General features: G+C 37.7%; 2 protein-coding genes across 4 annotated transcripts in view; one reads left to right on the top strand and one right to left on the bottom strand.

Moving 5' to 3' along the window:
* LOC111155868 (prolyl endopeptidase-like) overlaps positions 1-12,580 on the bottom strand; it is a 52,071-nt gene extending 39,491 nt beyond the window's left edge. For 2 of the 3 annotated variants that reach the window (XM_022516308.1, XM_022516309.1), the window contains exons 1-2: positions 12,479-12,580; positions 10,597-11,132 (exon numbers count right to left, since the gene is read on the bottom strand). In XM_022516308.1, the coding sequence (XP_022372016.1) occupies positions 10,597-10,815 (219 nt within the window). In that variant the 5' untranslated portion in view covers positions 10,816-11,132; positions 12,479-12,580. The remainder of the gene's footprint in view (positions 1-10,596; positions 11,133-12,478) is intronic. The other variant, XM_022516310.1, reaches the window with a different exon arrangement.
* Positions 12,581-13,073: 493 nt separating this feature from the next.
* LOC111155906 (calmodulin-lysine N-methyltransferase) overlaps positions 13,074-25,874 on the top strand; it is a 376,866-nt gene continuing 364,065 nt past the window's right edge. Inside the window, exons 1-2 of the mRNA XM_022516370.1 lie at positions 13,074-13,261; positions 20,756-20,928. Of these exons, the coding sequence (XP_022372078.1) occupies positions 13,124-13,261; positions 20,756-20,928 (311 nt within the window). The 5' untranslated portion in view covers positions 13,074-13,123. The remainder of the gene's footprint in view (positions 13,262-20,755; positions 20,929-25,874) is intronic.

The following is a 25,874-nucleotide window of genomic DNA, read 5'->3' as shown; positions in this document are numbered from 1 at the left end:
GCTTTTCTGAGATCATCCCTATTTCTTTTTCATGCAAGTACTACAGGGGTAGGTCTATACCTATGAAATAATATGCATTTTACAGATCTTAAATGCTTTTTTAAAAGTCTTTTATTTATTTATTTTTAAAGATTTTATTTTTAAGATTTTTAAAGATTTTATTTATCTGACACAGAGAGAGCACACATGCAGAAGGAGGGGCAGGAAGAGGGAGAGGGAGAAGCAGGCCTCCCGTAGAGCAGGGAGCCCAATGTGGGGCTTGATCCCAGGACCCTGGGACCATGACCCGGGCCAAAGGCAGCTGCTTAACCAACTTAGCCACCCAGGAAACAAATGTTGTTTCTTAAGCTCTTTTCATTTAAAAATGTAAACAAAGAAAATAAGGTGGACACCTGATGGCTATACTATTAATTAACTTAAGGTACAGAAGCACTAAGAAGCACTGGAGAATATTTAGATCTACTATAAGAAAGGCTTATACAAAATTAAGCAGTAAAGGAAAGGATGTTTACATATTTAATACTCTGGGGTAAGAGGAAGAAAAAATGTTTACTGAGTTATAAAGTACTACAATACCTCCTAAAACGAGGGAAACTTCAAAGGGAGAGAAAGACATTATCTTTATTAATAAATGTTCACTATTATTTTTATTCACAGTAAGAATTATAAGAAATATGTCTTATTTTATATCTTCATTAACCATAATTTTCTTCTCTTGCGGGGATAAGGAATCCCCCAAATAGAACTGTCAAAAGTTAATACTTCATAAATAAAAGGTCAAAAAGTTAATACTTCATAAATAAAACAGAACTTTAAGTTTAAGGAAAAAGTAGTATGTTTGCTGTATGAGCAGAATAAGAAAATAGTGGACAATTAATGAACATGAGTAGAGACACAGATTAAGGCTTAAGAAGCATTCAGTGTCTTATTGGAAGTATGTAATATGCTAAGAGCTTTAGGTGACCTCTGGTGACCATGAAAATGCCACATGAATTATTATAATTTGGGTAAGGCAGAAACCCCAGTTATCAAATCACAATACTTGACAGATTTTCCTTGGTTATGCAGAAGAATTCTAACCAAGATTTTCAACATCAGCTTTCTGCCAAAGATGACAACTGTATAGTGATTTGTGCCAGAGGGGCACTAAACTGTTGGTAAGGATTTCTAACAGCTGGTAAATATTTATTGCACAAGTGTGTCCATGATACTTTACCAACATTGTAGAGAATGTAAGCTATAAATACAGTTTACATCACAAAGAGTTTACCATCTACAATTAAACACAAGAATAGAAATACCACCAAAACAAATTAAATGGTAAAAAACGACCATTTTCATGGACTTTTCATTTTCACTTTCCTTTGGACTTTGAGATACTTTATGATTTGGATTAGATTCCACTTAGGAACAATTGTTATGGCAGTCTCATTCAGTCTCCACTTTCATCATATACTTAATATGCTTGAGTAATTATTTGAAATCCAACACTGGAGGCTCTTATGTTTTTCATTTATTTCTTAACATTTTCACAAAATCTAGAATTGATTTTTAGAGTAGTGAGGTAAAGTATCAATAATTTCCTACTATCATCTCAAACACAGATCAGAAGATCACTAGAAGTCTATCCTGAACTGTAACTTAGCAGTAGGAACTGCCTTTCCATTTCCAGATAACCTTGCTTATTTGTTCTGCAATTCCGCTGGAACCTTTGAAGTAGAGTCAGGGTAGCTATGAAGAGTACCTCTTTCTACCTTGCAGTTTCTAGCACATTCTGTGTCATGGAGCTGGGCCCTGCAACTTTTAAATGACCATTCTTCTTCTTTTTAAAAAATACCCATTCTTATAGAGCCATGGCCAATGCAGGGCTAAAGGCAAGAGAACTGTAGGAACAAGGGAACAACAATACCTGTCCTCTTAGTCAAATTTATTTTACTTTCTTGATTAACCTTTTTCTGGGTCAAGAATCCAAATAAACTGAGCTAATCTGAACAAAAATAACCCTGCAAGCAAAGAGGACTTTTAACTGCTTTAATAAAATGGAGGTAGAATTCGGAGCTTTATAAATAATTCCTCAAAAGAAATTACTCCCAGGAAAACTGAGATTTTATATAATATTCATAAATCCAAAATACTCAACATCCAAGTTGTTTTTGCTTTTAAATATGTCCCAACAATACCCAGTGGGTATTTTAAGCTTTCATTTCAATGCTAGTTAGCATTATCATTAGAGTACACAGCTAAACCTATCTATTTTAGCCAAGTATCTTAATACATTAATAGTCTACTGGTTTGAAGGGCATATCTACCTAATGGAGCTGAAGTGAGGACAGCTTTACATTTTTAAGGTTACATGAAAAGTATCACTCCATTAGTGGAAAAAGGCACTCTTTCCTACCTTCCAGGTGACCTATCATAAAACCGTTTTAACAATGAAACGCATGAAAACAGGAGTATGGAATATGTAAACTTCCTTATAGCAAAAATGAATTCTAAAGACAGAAAAATTACACAGTAGAAACACAATGGACAGCTTTTAGTCAAGATGGTACCATTAATATATGGCTAATTCCAAGTCCAGGGCAGAAGAGCGAAAAACAGGCTTGTCAGAAAGCAAGGAAATGCCCAAAGCTTAATGGAGAGGTGTTAAAAGGGCCAGTTTGTAGAGGTTCCTATATTTGGGACAATTTGAGCATCAAAAGGAATAATGATTATAACTGATACTACCCTGAAAAATATAAATATAAAAAAATATATAAATATAAATAAAAATTTATGAATATTCATAAATATAAATATAAATATTCAAATATAAATTTGAAAACAAGCCAAAACAAAAAACTCCAAGCACACCAAACTAGAATTAAAAAAAGAGGGTTCAACAAAAAAGAAAACTCTTCTTTACAGTGTAGTATCAGCTAATAAATGTAGAAATAATAGAGTCAGAATATCATTAGCAACCCTAGTGACAAGTGACTAGGGTAAAGGTAATCAATGACTGTTAAACTTATTAGGTGAAATGATGTTCGGTAACACAATGCTCATGCAGTACCAAGTACTACTACCCTACTGACTACTTACTTAGTAACTGCAAAGAGAATAAGGCCCCTTTACTTATGGAGAGAACCAGCAATTACCACCTTAACCAAAATTATCAAGCTTTACATGATTAATAGTGGGACAAACTGACATTATAGGTCTCCTGAAATATAACATGAAGTGTTTCAATTTAAGAATAAAGAAAGTAAACCTAAATGAAGTAGAAGAAACAAAATAAAGTGATCAACTAGAGAAGATCAACAAAATAAAAAGCTCATTGCCTTTTATTTTTTTATATTTAAAAAAAGTTGGTCCTCTGAAAAATGTACAAAATATTTTTAAAAAGTACTAAAAAAGATATGTAGAAAAACAACAGATTAAAAAAAACACAATAAAGTTCTTCATGCCTATACATTTGAAAACACAGATAAAATGAGTAATTTTCCAGAAAATAAATGAATTACCCAAACAGATAAAAACAGAAGGGTTATATAAGCCAGTAACTATCAAAGAAATTAAACTGGTAATTAAGTGTCCTCTTCTTAAAGGAGACACCAAACCCAGATGCTTTCCAAGATAGCTTTCTGACATCTTCAAGGAACAGTTTTCTCATATGCTAACCAAGAAAAAAATGCCAATTATTTAAAAGTACTCAACTTACTTTATGAGGCAAATATTATCTTGACACCAAAACTGGACAATGACAACGTACGACAATAAAACATTAATCTTATTGTCAAACATGGACTAAAAAAATGGAAAATAAAATACAATGAAACAATGTATTTTTAAAAAGCACAAAACAAAAATAGTAAAGTAATAATAAAACCCTATGTGACCAAGTAGGTCATATCTTAAGAATGAAAAGATGGTTCAGCATTAGAAAAATCTGCTAATGTAATTTAACACAAATAAAGGAGATAAATCTTAGGGCCAGTTCCATTAATGCAGAAAAAAATAGAAAATAAGACACTTTAAAAAAATGATAAAACCTTTAATTAAGAACAGAGAACTGAGAGAAATTACGAACTTCTGACTTGATAAATGGTTTCTTTGTTGTTTTACACAGGACCATACTAAAATCTGTCATTAACATACCTGAAGTGTATTCATATTAGTGCACATCTTATTTAGTATCCATGAAACACTTCTCAGTAATCTTAATTATACTCACTTAAAATATCTAGTTATATTTACTGTTTCATTATTCAATTGTTTCCTATGCCCCTTGCTTCCAATTCCTTTCCTCCTTTTTCTTGAGCCCCCTAAGATTTCTGCCCTTTTCGTTCCACTGACTGCTCTTGTCAAAGTCACTGATGGCCACAGCACTGCAAAATACTAATGTTATTCTATGTACTCCTATTACTTGATCTATGAGCATCACGATACAGTTGATAACTTCCTTCTCCTGAGAACACACTTTCACTTGACTTCCAGGACCCCTCATTCTTATTGTTTTCCTCCTATCTCACTAGGCCTTCTCAGTCTCCTTAACAGTTTCTGTATCTACTTCCAGGCTTCTTAACATCAGCATGCCCTGGACCACTTCTTCATCTGCTGTCTGCACTAATATCCTCGGTGATCTCAACCAGCCTCATGACCTTAAATGCTATTTATATGCTGAGGACTCCCAAATTTAGATCTCTACCCCGAACCTTTCCCCTGCACAAGTTGAACCTGTATATCCAACTGACTACTCAACTTTTCTACTTAGATCACTAATAGGTATGTCAAAAAATGTCCCAAACCGAACTTCCAATCTCCCCCATGTACCCTCTCCCCCAACAAAACTCTGGTTTTTCTATCACTCCTATCCTGATAAGTGATAATTCTATCCTTCTAGCTGCTCAGTCTTCTCTGTCTTTCTCTCTTGATACAACCAGGTGATCTGCAAATCTTTTCAACTTTTAAGATTTAGAATCTGACTACTTCTTACTCTTGTACTGGTATTAGTCAGTCTGTATTGTTATCCTTTCTCCTTTGGGTAAGGAGAAAGCCTAAATGCTGTTTCTGTTCCTGTCTTCTACAGGCTATTTTCAAAAAAAGAGGCAGAGTGAGCCTAAAGTCAGATCATATCACTTCTTCATTGAAAGCCCTCCAATGGTTTCCCATCTCACTCAAGAGGAAAAGCAAAAATCTTTGCAATGGTCTAGAAGGTCCTAAGGGATCTTGTTCCATGACCTTGAGGACCTCGTCTACTACTACACTCTTCCCACAGTCACTTTGAGCCACACTGGTCTCTTTGCTATTGCTTGAACATGAGTGGCTTCCCCCTACCTCAGTTTCTTAGAACATGCTATGTCCTGTGCCCAAACACCTTCTTCAAGCTATTGCTCAAATGTTACCTTATAGTTAGGCCTTCTCTGACCATCCTATTAAAATAACAATCCTCCCTATCTCAATATGGCCTATTCATTCTTTCCCTGTCTTAACGGTTCACTATCCCTACTGTCTCTGACATACTTTGTGTTTAATTCATATGCTTCATTGTTCTTCTCTCTTCTCTCAACTAAAATGGTAAGTTTCATGAAGACAGGGATTTTTGTTTCCTTTGCTCACTGCTACATACCCGATTGCTAGACTGGTGCATAGTAAGTGTTCAACAAATAATTGCTGAATAGAAGGAAATAAAGCACAAAACATAAAAATTTAAAGATCTATTTAAACAACAGACAAAGTGAAAAGACACAGCACAAATTATAAAAAAGATACCTATAGCACATAAAAGACATGTGAAAAATGCTTATGGATCAGTAAGAAAAAGAAAACACAGTATGAATGGTCAAGGCATATGAATAAGCAATTCAAGATAAAACCAAAGGAGTTAATGAACACAGAAAAGCAGCTCAACTTCATTATTAATCAGGGCAATGAGTACTAAACAATGACATACTTGCCACATTTATCTGTTAGAAGGGCAAAAAGAAGATCTGATAATGTGAGATATAAATCGAATTCTTACATATTCCTTGTTTGCACTTAAGGTGGTTTTATCAATTTAGAAATCAGCCTGATAAAGAAACATTAGCATGTGAATACAATTAGGAATTCTAATTTTAGGTATAAGATTCTAGAGAAAGTCTATCACACATGAATAAGGAGATATACAAAAGACTGTGTTTTGCAACTTTTTAAAGTCTGGAAACTGGAGAAAATCTACCTGCCTGTCCAAAGAAGATGGATTAACTGTGATATGTTATAAATGGAATATTACATAGTAGTTGTATTAAATGAACAAGCAATACACATATTAATGTGGAATCTCAAAATCGTAAGTTGAACAAAAAAAATTATACAATTTTATGTACAATAATATATAAGTTTCAAAACATGTAAAACACTCCTATATGTCATCTGTGGATACAAATACATGTGTAATTTATATAAAAACACACATGGAAAGATAGATTAAGGACAATGATGACCCCCTAGGGAGGTTAGGGAATGTGATACAGAAGTACACAGGAATCTTCAAATGTATTTGTTGTTTTTTCCAGTTAAGAAAAGTCACATTGAGTAGTGGGTAGGTGGGTACTTGTTATGGTATTCTGACTTTGTTAGTATTTGTAATAATTTATAATAAAAGGTACTAAAGAAGAAAGGGACTAGGAATCAGGTTACCTGATGTTTAGTTCTGACTCTGCTAATTTTTTTTACTTAACTTTGGACTGTATGGCTCTGGTTTTTTCATTTGCAAAAAAAGAGCTCACATACTATGTGATTTCAAAATTTACTACAAAGCTATATCAATCAAGACAGTGTGGTTGTGGCATAATGACAGACATGCGGATCAACAGGCTGAACTCAAGAGTTCAGAGATAAACCTTTTACATTTATAGATGATTTATGTTTTGACAATGGTGTAAACACAATTCAATGGAAAAAGAATAGTCTTTTCAACAAACAGTGCAGGGATAACTGAATATATATCTACAAACAAATGAATGAAGGTGGATCCCAATCCCTCACACCATATATAAAAATGAATTTAAAACAGATCATAGGGGCGCCTGGGTGCTCAGTGGGTTAAAGCCTCTGCCTTCGGCTCAGGTCATGATCCCAGGGTCCCGGGATTGGGGATTGAGCCCGGCATAGGGCTCTCTGCTCAGCGGGGAGCCTGCTTCCCTTCCTCTCTCTCTCTCTCTCTCTCTACCTGCCTCTCTGCCTACTTGTGATCTCTGTCAAATAAATAAAAATAAAAAAAATTAAACAGATCATAGAAAGAACTCAGATTGGATGATTTCTGGGTTATTTCTTCAGTAATAAAATTTGTAATTATGTGAAAATAAAAAATTTATTCATTCAACTATTAATTCATTCCACAAACATTTACTACTTATAGACTATGAGGAAGTCATTATGCCATGTGTTGGACTTATAAAGATGTACATTATAAAATTCTTGTCTTTGAGGATTTCACAGTCTAATGAAGAAAGTTCAAAATGATATAATTAATAGCAGAGTTAAATACAGTATGGTTCTTGTGGCCTCAACTCTACCTACATATGGTTAACTCTTCCCAAATTCCTGACTCATACATCCAACTATCTACTGAAATCTCTACCTTAGTAGTGAGTTACATTTATCCCTTCTCTTTCCTCACTCTTTTTTCTATTTCTTTTTGGTGTGGGGTGGGGGACGGCAGAGGGAGAGAATCTTAAGCAGGATCCACGCCCAGCACTGAGCCCGACTTGGGGCTCTACCTCATGACCCTGAGATAATGACCTGAGTGAAAAACCAAGATTTGGACAATTAACCAACTGAGCCACCCAGGCACCCCTTTTCCTTCCTCTGTCTTAAGATCTAAGTGACAATAAGGATATACTTGTGCCTGTGACATAAGTCCAACTAAAACATAATGATGACCTAAATGTACTTTGGAATTTAATAATTTTGTAAAGTTAACATGGTGCCTATCTGCGTAAGGGGGGAGTGGGCAGGGAACACTACTTTGTAACAAAACACAGGAAGATTTTGGAGTAAAACGTCTATTAAGTGGGATAGTAAAATTAACATTTTACAGCTCTGTGCCAGTTTGTGGAGGATGGGGTTGAGTTAAAAACAACTTTTGTAAGAGGATTTTGAATTTTAGAATCCAAACAGAAGAAGGATTATCATCCTACATTCTCTATACTAAGAAGTCCCCAATAAAATGTAATCACCCTATGATGATGTTTGATTGATTCTATCTCTTCAATCTTCCCTCAAATCTACTTCTCTCCATTATCAGGGCAGATATATTTGAAGTTGCCTATAGGCACCAACTACTTTTTTTTTTATTTTGTTGTTATCTGCAGGAGTGAACAAAGTTGGAACTGAGTGGATGCTTGCTGAAAAAAATGTGCATTGTCTATAGGTCTCTTCACAGATTCCCTGGGTCCCAGTGATCATAAAAGACAGATAGCACAGCCTTCCTATGGTATCATTTTTTTACAGATGAAATGGTTGATGTACCACATGTGAAAGAAGGACCGGTTTTTCAGGTGGAGAATTACTAAAAGAGCTACTAAGTCAGGTTAAAGTTTCTAGGTGACAGGAATCTATGAAGTAGAATTGAAAAGTTGTTTCAGGGACAAGCAGAGGGAAAAAATAGTCAACCTCCTGTTCAGGGCGTGAGCTAATCCCAGCTGTCACTCTGACGGTAATTCCTGCCTACTATTTATAAACTAGGACTCAAGATAAATGTACTAGATGACAAATGTTCCAAACAAAGTGCAAAATAAAATTATCTAAAGATCCAAAATTTTTCAAATGAATAAAATTTAAAGTTTATGTTTCTTAAATAGAATTAAGCTGTACACATACACACAAAGGTATTAACGAAATAAAAGGCAAAGAATTTCTGAGTAAAGAAAGCATCAAAGTGTTAAACTAAGCCAAGACTAAAACGTTGAAAGTAAAAAAGTCTAGGAACCACAGATAAAAAGTTAAAAGCAAAAACAAAAAATAGACAAAAACCCAAAACCCACACAAGAACCCACAAGCATGAGCTAAGAGCAAACATGAAATAAAGAATCCAGTAAAATAAGATGAAAAAAATCATTTTTAAAAACAAGCCACTCAAGTATCCATTGACAGACAAATGGATATGGTATATACATACGATGGAATATTATTCAGCCATAAAAAGGATGAAGTGATGTATTCCACAACATGGATGAACGTTAAAAACATGTTAAATAAATCAAACACAGAAGGATAAATACCATATGACTACAATTACATGAACTGTCTAGAATAGGCAAATTCATAGACATAAAGTAGATTAAAGGTTGCCAGGGTCCTGGAAAAGGAGGCAGTGGGGAGTTGTTTCATGGACCTATTTCTTTTGGGTGATGATAGGGTTTTAGAAATAGTGGTGGTGACTGTACAACACTGTGAATGTAATTAATGCCACTAAGTTATACACTTAAGAGTGGCTAAAATGGCTAATTTTATGTCACCCACAATTTTACCACAATAAAAAAAGAGGTAGTCAAAACAGTCTAAAAAGAAAAAAAGTCAGTATGCAACAAAACAATTTAAACCAGAAACTAAAATATTAAAGTAATATGAAAAATTATTGCAAAAGTATCATCCCCAAATATAACTTAAGGAGTCTAAGGAACGTAAGTATATGGTAGAGGGATATGTCAAAGTGGTGGCAGCATAAATAGATAAGCTTAATCTCAAACAAGCAGGATGACCTTTTATTTTTTTTTTCTTAAAGATTTTATTTATTTGTCAGAGAGAGAGGAGCTAGAGCGAGCACAGGCAGACAGAGTGGCAGGCAGAGGCAGAGGGAGAAGCAGGCTCCCTGCCAAGCAAGGAGCCCGATGTGGGACTCGATCCCAGGATGCTGGGATCATGACCTGAGCTGAGGGCAGCTGCTTAACCAACTGAGCCACCCAGGCGTCCCAGGATGACCATTTAATATACCATCTAACCAGGACATTTCTGAGAGGAAAGGGAACACTATTAATAATTACACAGGAACAACAGGTGTTGACTGGGACTGTCCCACGCAAATAGAATATGTGGTAACTCTACATGTAACGACAATCAGGTCCTCAAGGTTGAGGTCAGGCCCATATCTTGGGGTCTGGCCAAAGTACAACAGTCTGAAAGCATCTTTCTGAAGGACCCAAGTGGTCAAAATGCCTTTTTTCATTTTTTTTAAACAGAGAATTAATACACCATTATATGGAGTTATTGAAGTTTACTAATTTGAGATTCATAAAATAATTAGCATGTTATCAGATTTTGTTAAAAGCTATTATGGTATTCTAGGAATTTCAGAAAGCTAACTTATACTTTGAAATATACTGGTAGGCATAAGGATTTCCTAAGGTGAATCATTTTCCATAAATATATATCTTTATATATTACAACTGTACAAATACATATGCATATATTCTTTTATACTTAAATAGAACTACAGACAATTGAGCCTTAACATTTTAAAAATCAAACCAGAATTACTGAAAAAATTAGTAACTGATATCCTACCCATTCTTTATCTTTAAAATAAAATTAATCTTAATGTCCTACAAATAGGTTAACTTAAAAAGTCCATACCTTACTTGAGAAGCTCCGACTTGGGATGTTTCTTGCTAACTCTGATACCGTGGGTTTATTCTGCAGACACTTGGTTAGGTGGTATTTTTTCAATTTTATTCTATTGTAATAATGATCAGCGAAGTTATAGTGATTCAAATGCTGTTTCTGCATGCATTTCCCAAGGTGAGGAATACTATACTTCAAAGTCTGGAGAAATAATTTGCTCTTCCGCTGCATGATTATCAGAGTCCCTGGTTTATGCTCCCTTTGGAGCTGTCAGCACATGATTTCATAGGTAGGATTACACAGTAGTGGGTTCTCAGAGTATCTACAATCCGCAGTTCTTACCCCTCCCCTTCAGGGCCATCCCCCCTTCAGGTTATGAATAACTGCAGATAGCTGATAACTCTGGTTAAAAATACCTGAAAACTTGTATAAGTTAAGGTTTCATTCAAATCACACTTCTCGGCAGACGTGACTTAAATGTCTCATTTGTAAAGTCAATCCTATCAGGCTCAAACTACGCAGCACTGATTCTGGTACACATGAGCAAACTAAAAAATAACAAAAAACAAAAAACAAAAATAAAAATTTGCAAACAAATACACAGACCTATTGAGGGCATCTCCAGAACTCTTGAGGGCATTAAAAGGCAAAATGGCTTTCTTATGAAATCTAGAACACTATCTTTGGTATGTGAAGGATATATGAAGGATCCTTACATGAAAGATAAACTGGAAAAGCCTACTTACTTCATAAAGGTAGGGGAGCGCTAAATGTTCGTTTAGTGCCAGATACTTTTATATACTGTCTAATTTAAACTTCATAAGGACCTGCTAGAGTAGCCATTACAACATTCATTTTCCAGGTGAGCAAGCTGTGGCTCTGGGAGGTTTTGGCAAGTGCCCTAGGTCACTTGGAAGGAAGGTAGTACAGCAAAAAGTCCAGTCTGGTTTGGCTCCAAATCTTGGACGTAACAACTGGACTTAACGTTGAAAAGCTATTTAGCTCTTTAGTTAAAACAAAACACATCACTTCAGGATGAACAAACATGATGTGAGGCCCCCACCGTTTCTATTGAGAAGATGATTCTCATTAACCCATCAAAGTAAGGCTCATAAGTAATTACGAGAGACACCTGGGCTCAGGTCATCACTCTGACACTCACCACCTGTGCCTCAGTTCCCTCATCTGCAAAACCGAGATAATGACACCATTTACCTTACGGAGTTGTTGTAAGAATAAAATTGGACAATTTATGTAAAGGTCTTAATACAGTGCCTGGCACGTAGTGTGCACTCAATGCTGGCTACTATTATTACAAGAGAAATCAAAGTTATCTTGCACACTGTTGCATGTCATCATGGAAGTCCTTCACAAAGACACCGCCCCTCGGTATTAAAGATACAATACTGCGTCAGATTTACTAGAGATCTGATCTGCTACGCTGCCGCCACCCGCGAACCTGTGTCGCAGCAAAATAACGGGCGAGTGGGGAGAGGAGATCAACAGCCAACACTAACTACCCCCAACCCGCGCCCCCCAAGGCCCTGTAACAGGGGCCCGTAAGGACCTAGATCATTGTATCCATGCCCGCAGCCTCAACGCATCCATCTTTCATCCGCAGGGAGAAGACAGTATGCAAAGCTAGAGGACCAAGGGTGGGGGAGACGAATGGGTGTTCCCGGGGGTACCTACTCGCTTTTCCTGAGCACTTCTCCAACCCAGGGATGAGGCGGAGTGAGTGCAAGGAGGTTGGGGTAGGCAGTGGCGGCAGTTTGTGCCACACGGAGAACGGACGCCAGGCAAAAAGCGAGGACCAGGGAACTGAGGCGCCACTGGGTGAGGGGAAAATGGGGGAGAACCCCCTCCTGTACACAGTATGCCCCTCCATACGTACGCAAGTTGAAGGACAGTCGACTGGGCTCTGCACACCGAAACGAGAGAGGGAAAGTCCGGCAAGAAGAGGCTCTCAGGAAGGAGCACGGGTGCTACCACGGTGGCTACCACGGTGGCGTTCAGCCGAAGTCTGCGTTTTTTAAGCCGCAGAAAGACAACCTATCCAGAGCGCCCAGAGCTGGTTTGCAGCACGCCGGTCTGCGTAACCCCAGTCAAGCGCCAGCCCTAAGCAGATTTCGCCATGTTTATTGTGGTCATGAGTAGTTTCTTCTCCTTCTGGGTTTCTTAAAAACCTGAAGATTTTAAGACTTTCCATTCTTCGCTAGTCTTCTGGGCTCGAGATGAGGCAGAGGACAAGAGTAAAAGAGGAGCCAATATCCCGCGAGTTCTGCCACCACTCCCTTATTTTTCGGTTCGCCCTCACTAAAGATGGCCGCCAGCAAAATGGTGCAATGACGCGAGCCGCGCCGCCCTGGTTGCCAAGGAGACGCGAATACCGGAAATGCGGAATTCGGGGAGGGTGCGCTTGCTGGGGCGGTCCGAGGGAGGTCCGGCTCACAGGTCCTGACTGGGAAGAAGTCGGCAGGTCCTGGCAGGGGAGAGCTGTGGCCGTGACAACTCGGGGTATATAGGCGGCTTTAACGGGATGGAGTCGCAAGTTGCGGATGCCCAGGCCAGCGAGGCTGAGCGAGCAGTGGGCGAAGGCCCAGCAAGCAGCTGCGCCTCTCGGGGGCTTCAAGTCTCGGAGCCCTTGGGAGCCGCCCGGTGGAAGCTCCTGCGGCAGGTAAGGGAGAGCCCACTGGCCTCACCTTTGCATCTGGTCACTTCCCTCGCAGGTACGCGGCGAGCGACCGGCCGCGACTCTCTCCTCTTGGCAGCTCCCGGAGTTCCCTTGTAGTTTTGCCGGGAGCCACCTGAGAAGCGCCCCCTCGCTTCTACTAAGGGTCCCACCGAAAGGGAAGAAATAGGGTGGGGCGGGGAGGGGGCAGCCAACGCTGAGTTCCTGGGAAACTCTGATGGAAGTAGATCTTCTTTTGGGTATTTGTCAGCTTCTGGGGGACTTTTCTCTTTGCTCGTCAGTACCATTGGTGGGATCGTCGCTCCCCATCCTATGCTGCTTCTCTTTCCTGCTTCTGTTTTACTTCTTTCCCCGGGTTTCTTCATCCTGCTTATCTGCCTGCCGGAGTCTAGTTCAAAGTTTGGCCCCTTTCTTGGAGATCAGCGTGGTTGACTGTGTTGGGACTGTGACGTTGCACGTGCTGTCGGTACAGCGGGGTGTGGAAGGTGTATTCAGAGCTGCCTCTGTCTTTCACTGAGATGTGACGTTTTCATGTTGATCTTGTAGTTTGAAGTGGTCAGCGAGATTCTTGGTGTCCAAGGTGGACTAGTCCGGGTGTGTTCGTTTGTTTAATGCCGGTTATTTTCTAGCACTTAAGAGTTGCTGCTGTTGCTGGTAACTTTAGATGCATGCAAGTTTGACAGATTTCTGATTTGACATCACCGAACCTTTTTCCAAACTTTTCACTCCCTCTCCCCCGCAAGCTTCTTAAAGTAAAATCTGTTTACTGTTTTGTACACAAGGTTTTCTGCCTCTGCTGAGGTTCCTCCTGAAAACTTGACTCAAGGGAACACTTTCCATTTCTGACTGCTGTTTTTCGAAAAGAATTTTCCTGTAATGGCCACTTTATTTGAGATTGTGTTTAGCATTTTGAGGGTTACTTTGTTTGCAGTTGTCTTCAGTCACCTTTTCTTATGGTGTCATGATATAACTCAGTGATCATTTCTTTGCTTTGAAAGTCTTTCCAAAACATTAATAATCTGGTTTTGTTATTAATGTTACAAAATTATAGGATGACAAATGCATGTCCTCATAGGTCATTATTAGGGACTTTCTACAGTGAAATAAACATCAGATAAAGTTGAACTATCAACGTAGTCAGTTAGGGCCTTAAATTAATCAAATCTTACTGTGATGATTTCAGTGATTCTTAGTATAGTAAGAACTACAGTTGACCAGTGCATGTGTTCATTCTGAGTTGCTGTCTACATCAGAACCAGGACAAGCTTTAGCTATGGCTGCCATTTGTACTCCCCACATGTTTTGACATTTAATGTTTTGGTACACGTGTGTACTCTGTTTAGAGTCTTCTTATCTTCTTTCCTACTTGTTGCATGACTGTTCATTTTTCAGAACTGCATTTTAATGTTTTCTATGAAGCCTTTCCTGTCTCCCCTGGGCTGAGTTAGACCCTCAGCTCACTCTTATCAGTGAACCCCGTATCATATCACTTTATGATCATTTGATCAGAGTCTATCTAATGTACTAGAATGGGAGTTCTCCCTGGGAAAAGATGATATTTTATTAATCTCCATCCTCTGCACATTGCATGGGGCCTGACTAGTTGGTTTTTTAGCAAATATTGTTAAGTGTTGCGGAAAGCTTGAGAGTAAGTGGCCTATAGTATCAAGTCCTCAGTGTTTTGTATCAGTTAGCTGTTAATGAGTAACAAACAACTATAACATTAAGATGGCATACACCAGTGAGCATTTATTTTGTTTGTGTGTCTCTGGGCCACCTGGGAGTTGACCGACAGAGGCTGTCATCAGCAGACTGGCTCTAATACTCGGACCAGTTGGCTGACATATTCCCCTGGTGATGGCAGAGGTATAAGAGTGCAAGGGCAACCACCAAAACACATTTTAAGCCCTTGCTAACATCCTGTTGGCCAAAGTTAAGTTAGTTGGCCAAGCTTAAAATCAAAGGGCAGAGATGTATACTCTTTCGTTGAAGGGTTTAAGAAAGGAAGTGAATATTTTTCCATAATCTAATCTACCATGTATATTAAATATTTGCAAGTACTCAGTAAATATGTCTCATACAAACAGACCATCCACATCTTGTATGCATCCAGAACTGGAAAACTCAGGAATCTAAACAGTGATAGAGATATGCAGCTCTTTCTCTCTCTCGTGAGACGTTATCATGACATCTACTTGTGTCTGCTTGTTTTCTTCTTCACAGTTCTGTCATTCCCTTACACCATAAGGGCTTCAATGCTATCTAATGGGTCCTTCACTTTTTTTTCAATTTTTTTTTTTTGGTTTTGTAATTAACCTTCTTTTATTTTTATTTTTTAAGGTTTTATTTATTTATTTTTTTGACAGAGAGAGATACAGTGAGAGAGGATACACAAACGGGGAGTGGGAGAGGGAGAACAGGCTTCCTGCAGAGCAGGGAGCCCAATATGGGGCTCGATCTCAGGACCCTGGGATCATGACCTGAGCCGAAGGCAGAGGCTTAACCCACTGAGCCACCCAGGCGCCCCTGTGATTAACCTTTTTTTTAGAAAAAAACCCCATTGACCTAGTTCATCATTGGATACCAGGTCACATGATAAATTGCTGACTTTTGACCCTAGTGATCACTTTAATCAGATAAAGACTATGGATCAATACTGATAGAGGCTTTGGATAGTAGTCTCTTTTCCTCTTTGTTGTGTCTCATTTCCTGATGGCAAAGATGGCTTTTGGCAACTACAGGCTTTCATCATGCACTCAACTAGTGATCCAGAAGAAATGACCCTTTCCCCAACACCCAGATGATGTCCATTAATGACTCTACTAGGCCAAGCTTGGACCAGTTGTTGGATCCAGGAGAATGAGGCACTTTGTTACCTGGGACATTAGCCCACCCTGTGGCAGAGAAGTAACAATCCCATCATTATTTCAGAGAGTGAGGGAGGGGCAGTTCACAAGAGGAAGGGATGTAGGGCAGGTGAAAAAGTAGCAATGACCATTACACACTATTCACAAACACCTACAGCGTAAATACTTACCTAGAGGTCTAATACTTGACTTAATCTGATTGAGGGAATATTTCACAGTGTGATTTAAATTAAAACACTATGCCGTATATTTGAAACTATCAGTGCTGAAAGAGACAGGGTGATTATTTGCCTTTTCCTAGCTCTTTGATGTTCATGAAATAAACATCCCCTCTCATATAACTAGTATCTAGCCCATAGGGTTATTTGAAGATTTAGTGAAGAGTGTGGTAAGACATGCATTAATTCTTACTTAGACATTTGTTGTAATTTGCTGATGAGCAGTCTGGGCCTGGAGTTTTCCTTGGTAAGATTTTTATTTATGCATTATATTTTTATTTTTATTTTTAAAATTAGTTTTAGAGGTAGCATTTAGCAATTCATTAGTTGCATATAAAACCCAGTGCTCATTACATCAAGTGCCCTCCTTAGTGCCCATCATCCAATTATCCCTCCCCCCGCCACCCACCTATGCATTGTATTTTTAAAATAATTTAGCACTATTCAGACTTTTTGTCTCTTCTTGTGTCAGTTTTGGTAGTTGTATTCTTCTAGGAACTTGTCCGTTTCATCTAAATTTTCATAGTTTTTGTAATATTCCTTTGCTATTTTTTAATGCCTGCTGGATCTATAGTAATCTACCTATGTCATGTTCATATTTAAATTTTCTCTCTTTTTTCTTACTAGTGTTATCAAGGATTTGTCAGTTTTACTAATTTCTTCAAAGAACTAACTTCTGGTGTTTTAATCCTTCTAGCTATATTTTTGTTTTCTACTTTATTAATTTCTATTTTTTAGGGAACTTAATTTGCTTCTTTTTGTAATTTTTGCAGTGGATGCTTAGTTTACTGATATTTAGCCTTTTCACAAGTTTTCCTTTAAGCATGAATTTATCTGTATTTCATATGTCTTGAAATGTCTTTCTATTATTCAGTTCAAAATACTTTCAGATTTCTATTGGGTTTTCTTTTTTTTGGTTCCTAAGTTATTTAGAAGTATATTGCTTTATTTCCAAATATATTTGGTGGTTTTTTTTTCAAGATTTTATTGATTTATTTGACAGAGAAAGAGAGATCACAAGTAGGCAGAGAAGCAGGCAGAGAGAGAGGGGGAAGCAGGCTCCCTGCTGAGCAGAGCCCAATGTGGGGCTTGATCCCAGGACCTTGAGATCATGATCTGAGCCAAAGGCAGATGCTTAACCCACTGAGCCACCCAGGTGCCCCTATATTTGGTGTTTTAGGTAACTTTTTAGTTTTTTTAATTTAATTATGAATATTAGGATGTTCTATATCTTCAAAAAAACCTTTCTATTATGGGAAATGTCAAACATATACAAAACTAGAGATAATAGTATAATAATCACTCATATATCTGTAAACTTCAACAATTTTTAACTCCCGACCAACTTTATTTTATCTCTGTTCTCTCATCACACCCTCCCATCTAAGATTATTTTGAAATGGATATCAGATATATTGTTTTTTTCCTACAGATATTTCAGTATATACCTGTACAAGATGAAATTTAAAAAATAATTAAAGGGACACCTGAGTAGCTCAGTCAGTTAAGCATCTTGCGTTCAGCTCAGGTCATGATCTGGTCCTGGGATTGAGCCCTCATGGTTCCCTGCTCAGCAAGAGAGCCCACTTCTCCTTCACCCTCTGCCTGGTGCTCCCCCTGCTTGTGCTTCCTTCTTCTCTCCGTCTGTCAAATAAATAAAGTCTTCAAAAAAAAAAAAAAAAATTAAGGGGCACCTGGGTGGCTCAGTGGGTTAAAGCTTCTGCTTTCAGCTCAGGTCATGATCCCAGGGTCTTGGGATTGAGCCCTGCATTGGGCTCTCTACTCAGCGAGGAGCCTGCTTCCTCCTCTCTCTCTGTCTGCCTCTCTGCCTACTTGTGATCTGTCTGTCAAATAAATAAATAAAATCTTTAAAAAAAAAAAATCTTAAAAAAAATAAAAAAAATAATTAAAATACCATACCACACCCAAAATAATTTCTTGATGGTAATAATAGCTGGTCAGTTTCCAAATTTTCCCTATTGTCTCAAAATTTTTCTTTACAATTTAATTATTTTGAAACATTCAAATAAGGTCTGAACATTGTTATTAGTTGATAAGTTTCATAAGTCTTTTTTTTTTAAATGAAGTTTTTATTAAGTAATCCCTGCATCCAGTGCAAGGCTTGAACTCATGACTCCAAGTTCAAGAGTCTCATCCTCTTCTGACTAAGCCAGCCAGGCGCCCTGTTTCATAAGTCTTTTTAATCTAAATGTGACCTCTGCATATGTTTTTTTTTCTTTTTCAAGATTTTATTTATTTGCCAGTGAGAGAGTAAGAGAGAAGGAGCATGCAAGAGCACAAGCAGGGGGAGCAGTAGGCAGAGGGAGAAGCAGGTTCCCTGCAGGCGGACTCCATCCCAGGACCCTGGGTCATGACCTGAGCCCAAGGCAGATGCTTAATTGACTAAGCCACCCAGGTGTCCCTCTCTGCATGTGTCTCTTTCACCTCTTGCCATTTATTTATTGAAGAAACTGAGTTTGTTGTCTCTCAGAGTTTCCCATAATTTGATTTTTGCTAATTGTACTTGATGATGATGTTAATGTGTTTCTTCATGCCTAATTTCCTGTTTTCTGTAAGTTCCTATTTCCTACATATAGAGGCTTGACCAGATTCAGATTTAATGTTTTTGACTTGCTCTGGTTTGATTGGTCAAGATGATGGTAGAGTATGTTTTCATCATCAATCATCAATTGATCAATTTCATTAATCACAGTGGTGTCTTGTTATTTCTCTTCTTGATGATGATTGTCTAGATTCATGAATTCATGAGGAGGTTGAAAATGGTGATATTCTAATTGTGTCATTCCTTCTGCATTTATTTCTTGGAATACTGCTATAAAGGCAGACTTCTCCTTATCATCTATTTGGATATTCTTGGTTACAGTTCATATTAGGAAAGACAGAAAAATACTTGATTCTTTCTCTTTGTTTACTAGTTTTCCAAATAATAAGTTGGTTCTCTAGCATCCTTTGAAGACCATCAATGGGGTATTTAAAAAAAAAAATACCTGATGGACTCATATGTTTCGATTCTGTTACATTTATTACCTTTGTTAATGCTTACACCATCCCATATTTGGCCAATGGACCCTATTCAAATTGGCTATGGAGTTCTTTCCATGGAACTCTTAATTCTTTATGGCTTTCTTGTTTGCAGGATGTCTAAGGTTCATTTGTACAATTCATGCCATTTCTCCAAGGGGCCTTACTTTGTTTTAATAGAAAATGATATTTAGAGATAGCAATATGGGCATTGTGTCCATTGCTACTAGTTTGGTGGTTGTTTCTAGAACTTTTAAGTGGTAAGATGTAGGAAATATATATCTTTTTAAAAACGTTTTAATAAAATAACCATTAGTTTCTCTTATACTTATTCAAATTCAGAGCTACAGAGTTTTTGCTTCAACATCATTAGTCTTACAATTATATTTGTTTCTCCCATATTTAAAAATCCAGTTTTCAATGACCCCCAACAAAATTACTCATTTGGTTTATCTTAAAACAGATACATGCACACATCAGATAGGCTTAGAACAATATAGCTGCCCCTGCCTAGGTAGTAAGCTTTGAAATTCAACTTTTATCCCCTAAGTCCACAGACTGTAAAAGGTGCTGCTTGTCTTCTTAGCTCTTTCTATTGGAACTGGATCAATGTCCCCACAAGGAAATGATTGTAAAAACCAGGTTCACCTCTCTAGATTTATTTCCTTTTTAAATTATTGCACTGGTAAATCTTCACTAGTTCTCTGCTACCTTTTTTTTTTTTTTAATTTTAAGATATTATTTATTTATTTGACAGAGAGAGAGAGATCACAAGTAGGCAGAGAGGCAGGCAGAGGGTGAGGGGGCGGGAAACAGGCCCCCTGCTGAGCAGAGAGCTGGATGCGGGGCTTGATACCAGGGCCCTGAGATCATGACCTGAGCCGAAGGCAGCGGCTTAACCCACTGAGCCACCCAGGCACCCCTCTCTGGTACCTTTAAATAATGTTTTAAGATATCCTGTCCAGGGGCGCCTGGGTGGCTCAATTGATTAAGCACCTGACTCTTGGTTTCGGCTCAGGTCATAATTTCAGGTTCTGGGATTAAGCCCCACATCAGGCTCCTCACTCAGCATGGAGTGTGCTTCTCCCTCGGCCTCTGCTCCTCTCCTGCTTGCTTTCTCTTTCTTTCTCTCTCCCTCTCACTCTCTCTTTCTCTGTGGAATAAATAATAAAAAAATCTTAAAAAAAAAAAAAGATATTCTGTCCATTTTCTCTAGTTGTCTCCAGTAAGAGGTTGGTCTACATTGTCTAATCTGCTGTCTTTTGGAAATGAAAGTCCCCTTACCACTTAAACTTGGAACGCCTAACCCGTGTTTATATGATATGAACACAATATTTGGTTTTATTTCAAAGGTTCTGAAGCAAAAGCACCTGGATGATTGCCTGCGACATGTATCTGTAAGAAGATTTGAATCATTTAATCTGTTTTCAGTAACAGAAGCCCAAAAAAAGGCAACTGAAGAGGAAGTTGGTGCTTGGGTCCAATATACAAGTGTCTTCTATCCTGAGTACAGTATTTCTTTAAGGTAAACATCTTTGACGATTTTTTAAAAAGTATCTTTCTCTTGTAGAAGAAAAGCAGTCTAATAAGGATCTCATTATTCATTCTGTTGTGTTTGCAGGTAGTCTTGATCAGAACTTGGGTTTTGCAGCATTGTGTTAGGAAATCCTGCTACTTTAACTGGGTTTTGTTGTATTCTCAGAACTAAAGAAAAAAAATTCTCAGGAATGTAGCAGCATTTGAGGACAAAGTGGCTTGCAAATCAAAAGGTTCTTTTTAACCATTCTCTCATAGCATTTGACAAAAAACCAAGTTCTTTTTGAGGAGGCAAGGAAGTCTGAAAGTGAAAACAGAATTTTTCAAACTACTCTTCAAGTAGTAGTTATCTGAAAAACCAAGCTTTGGTATTTTTCCCATTCATGTTTTGTCACTTTCAGAATAGAATCTAAAGAATAGGAGGAGAAAATTCAGCTGAAAACACTGATATTGTGAGAAGCATACACTGTTCTGGCTTTAAAAATCATTTAAAAAGAGACAGGAGAGTTGCAAACTGAAGTAAGAAGATACCATTTTTACTGAATTAATTTTCTCTCACAGTTACAGTCTAGCATATTGCAATATTACCGTAGGTGTTTGATTTTATAAAATCTTCCTTTTTTGACAAGATTTCACATCTTGAAAGGGAGGGAGGAGCACATTTACAGTAACTGTAAGAAGAGCAAAAAACATTTTAAGTGGAATGTGACTGAATAAGGTTTAGGTGAGGCAAGGAATAATTTTAAGAAAAAAAGTTTTCACAAAGGATGTCTATTTATAGTATATGTTTCTTGAACTATTTCAGTTTAAAATATCTAAGCTTTAAAAGACATCATAATAGCTTAAAATTTGGGATCTGGATAAAAATTGACTAGGGTAGGCAGGGAAGAACAATTAGGATCTGGTTTCATAATTATTGAAAACTCCAAAAAGAAGATAAAAACCTAGGGATTTGTGAGCTTGCCTGTATATTCATTTTGAGATTCTGATCCGAATACCTCAACTGCCTCACGTTCTCATGGAGATGGTTAGTTTAGTTCTTGGTTAGGAAGGGAGGAAAAACGCATTACGTGCTTGTTATATGCCCTATACAGAGCAAGGTGTTTTTGTGGATGCTAATTCAATAATCTTTACAGTAACTCTGCAAAGTAGTAATGAAGATGATTAAACAATTGGAAGATAGTATCTATAAGGAAATTAAAGAGAAGGAAGAACTGAGTGACCCAGTAGCAGTCTTCAGGTGTAAAGTTCTAAAACTTACCCTCTACATTCACAGGTGACAAGATGCAGTAAGTGTAAAATGTGCCAATAATAATTTCCTGACATCTTCGAGTTCCTGGTAAGGATTAGCTGGAGAGAATGTGACATCTTCCGTTCTTTAACGTTTCCAAACCAGGGCACGGTTCTGTTGCAGATGACCCTGATGTAGCAGGAACCCAGGCTCCAGTGTAAGCTGAAATTCCTTTCCAATGGCATGGTTCTTTGTGATATAGCTGTTTTTCAAAGAAATCAACGCCAGTCTGTCGGTAAACCCTCATTAATGGAGAGAAGACAGGTGACCAAGTTAAAACATTGGCTGCGATGGCTGCCAAGATTTAGCCTCTTTTTTCAAACTAGTTTGTTTCTCTCCACATTAATAGTGCAAAAATAACAATAGCTTACATGTATTCTAGAGCTGAACACTATCTTAGAATAATTTTGAACAGCTCATAACCACATTAATAAAGGCTGACCACTGAGGGACTACTATATGACAAGCACTGTTGTGAGCGATTTACATGTATTAGTTTATTTAATCCACACAACAGTTTATGAGGTAAATACTGTTATTATACTCATTTCACAATGATCGTAGTGAAACCAGAGAGTTTCATTTAACATGACTTGATTGAGGTCATACAGCCAATGAGTGTGCTTTTATTCAAACCCCAGTGGTCTGGTTCCACAGCCTATACTTTTTAAAAACTTTTATTTTGAAGTAATTACAGATGTTCAGGAAGTTGCAGAAATAGTATGAGTTCTCATACCCTTCACCTAGCTATCTCCATTGGTAACATTTTATATAATGACAGTCACTGTCTGCACTTTCAACTTCTGCACATGCTGTCTCTGCAGAGGCAATCATGTATCCACTTATTCATTTTACAGATGAAGGGATTGAGGCCTAGATAAACTAATATCCTCATTGATTATTCTGAGCATTCTATTTCTTACTCCATAATTCTTACTGTATAGGAAATCACTGGAATTACTGCAATTGCTTAGGTAGAGGAGGATATCTGCCAGGAATAGTTCATTCCATTCCATTGCCAATTTTGTTCACCTTGATTTCTTTTACCACTTCCACTTGTTTTCTCTTATCTGTCCAACATGGATCTCGATTCTTGTTCCTTTAATATCTCATATCAACTCTTCTCTCAGCCTGCCTCCATGACATTTCTTTAGCTACCTTTATCTTCTTCAGCATTGTTTGAATTGTGAGCATTCTGAAGTTTAAAAAAATTATTTGCAGCAGCTAAAGGTAGTGGTTTAGAAGGTAGTTTTGGAATGGGGTACCATTATTTTCATCTACATTTTTTAAAGTTTCTTAAATCAGCACTAAGGAATGATTGAAAAAAAAAAGTGGTGAATAGTTTTAAATAAATTTAAATCAATAAATATTTAATGGCACCTTCTATATAGGTTAATAAAAAGAAAAGTAAGACATATTATCCTCAAGGAATTTTTTTATTTTTTGTTTTTTCTAAAGATTTATATATTTATTTGACAGGGAGAAAGAGCATAAGTAGGCAGAGTGGCAGGCAGAGGGGGAGGGAGAAGGAGGCTCTCCACTTAGCAGGGAGCCTGATGTGGGGCTCTATCCCAGGACCCTGGGATCATGACCTGAGCTGAAGGCAGCCGCTTAACCCACTGAGCCACCCAGACGCCCCCTTAAGGGGTTTAAAAATGTGAAAAGTTAAATAATAAAAATATTAAATAAGAAGGAAAGGTAAGCATCCATTCTCAGAGCTCTCATTAGGCAGTGCATAAGTAATTTCCAAAGGAGTAGGAGACTTCATACAAATTAGGAGTTTAGAGGTAAGAGTGATTTTCTGAAGTCCTCAAGGGGCAGGAATTTAAGCTGGATCTGGAAGTAGTTGGAACTTCTGAGGGAAAGTGAGAAGTCATTTCAGGTGAGGGCAAAGGCACTAGAAAATATCCAGAGAGGGAAGGTGCAGGGGAGTGTCTCTGAAGAACCATCACATTCTCTAGGGGAACCGTGGTCAATATGTGTTATATGACGACAGCTCTGCTTCTGGATTCTCGTAAATGGCAGAGCATTTGAGATGTTTTGATCCTCACAGAGTATAAATATAAACCCCGTTTTCATTTTCTCAGTTCTTATCATCTGACGTCACCTGTTCCGATTCAACAGGGATGGTACATGTAGTGATTAATACTTATCAGTGCTGGGGCACCTGGGTGGCTCAGTGGGTTAAAGCCTCTCCCTTCGGCTCAGGTCATGATCCTAGGGTCCTGGGATCGAGCCCCACATCGGGGTCTCTGCTCAGCAGGGAGCTTGCATCCTCTCTGCCTGCCTCTCTGCCTACTTGTGATTTCTGTCAAATAAATAAATAAATCTTTAAAAAAAATTACTTATCGGTGCTTGTGGTTTTGTCCTTAAAATTTCCCTGTGTATTAATTTCTGTCTCTTTAAAGTTTTATTAGGTTTGAAATAAGTATCCTAATAGGGTAAATAACTAGATATTTGTGAATTCAAAGTAGTTGATTTTATATGTATTATTGAAAGGTATATAAGCAGTGGCCTAAATTAAAACTTGGACCATTATTTTTTGTCAGCCTTGTACGATGATACATAAAAGGAGGGAATAGCAAAGAGAAATAGGTGAGTGGGAATAGAGAAATAAAATGAAGGAATGGAGAATTTCCCTTAGTGACTTTTCACCAGAGGCAAAAGTCTGGACAAGGTAAAAGTTAGACAAAATCCTCAGGATGTGTTTTCTTTTCTGTGTATCTGAGGCTAGTTGACTCTTTGTTTCTTAAGTATTGAAAGTTAGGAAATTAAAATCCAAGGTATGACTCCTACTTTATTCCTTGGTAAAGTCTTTTTGTCTTTCTGGTACTTCTAGAACCTCATAGAAGAAGTTCCTGTAATTAGATAGATGTTTGTATAGAGAATATCCAGGAGATGTTTATATTAAAAGCTATGCCCCCCCCATCCTACTGTCTTATAATCTGCAATTTGTTATACTATTTTGTTATAAACAGAGTTTACTCTATCGATGCTAGAAATTGTTTCCCACTCTCCAGATTTCAACTCAATTTCAGTGCAGTAGGACTTTGCATATTTTGAAAGATTTAAATACTTACATTATAATTGGAATCAGATAAGTGCCCGAGTTATTAATTTATGAATGTGTATATGTCACAGTTGTAGAAAAAACTGAGAGGGCTGAACTCTCCTCCTTTCTTTCAATAAGACTACTGTTGCCATGGTAATTGCTGAATTAGAAGCCTAGAGCTTTTAACTTTTGGCTTGTCCTGGGAGCTTAGAATGGACAAGACATCAGGAATGACTTTGTCTTTGACTGTGGTTCATCTTTCTAGTACAACATATGCTCTGTGGTGTGGTCATGTATTGCTTCTCTACGGAAAGGAAAACATAAAAGCTTCATCCGCCTGAATTGAGTATGTACTCTGAGTGCTCATGAATGAGAACTAGTGATGGGAATCGTATGCTTACGAAATTAGATGTTTGGCAGATTATCATTACGTATGTGGTATATCATAGGTGCCCATTTAAAGTTTGGCAAGGCTGGCATCTGAGACAAATATGAATACTGAATTTTTATTTATTTATTTATTTATTTATTTATTTATTTAAAAGATTTTATTTATTTATTTGACAGACAGAGATCACAAGTAGGCAGAGAG

Source organism: Enhydra lutris, unplaced genomic scaffold (assembly GCF_002288905.1).
Source record: "Enhydra lutris kenyoni isolate GAN:26980312 unplaced genomic scaffold, ASM228890v2 scaffoldscaffold44, whole genome shotgun sequence".
Classification (NCBI taxonomy): Eukaryota; Metazoa; Chordata; class Mammalia; order Carnivora; family Mustelidae; genus Enhydra; species Enhydra lutris.
This window is presented reverse-complemented; position numbering and strand designations above follow the sequence as displayed.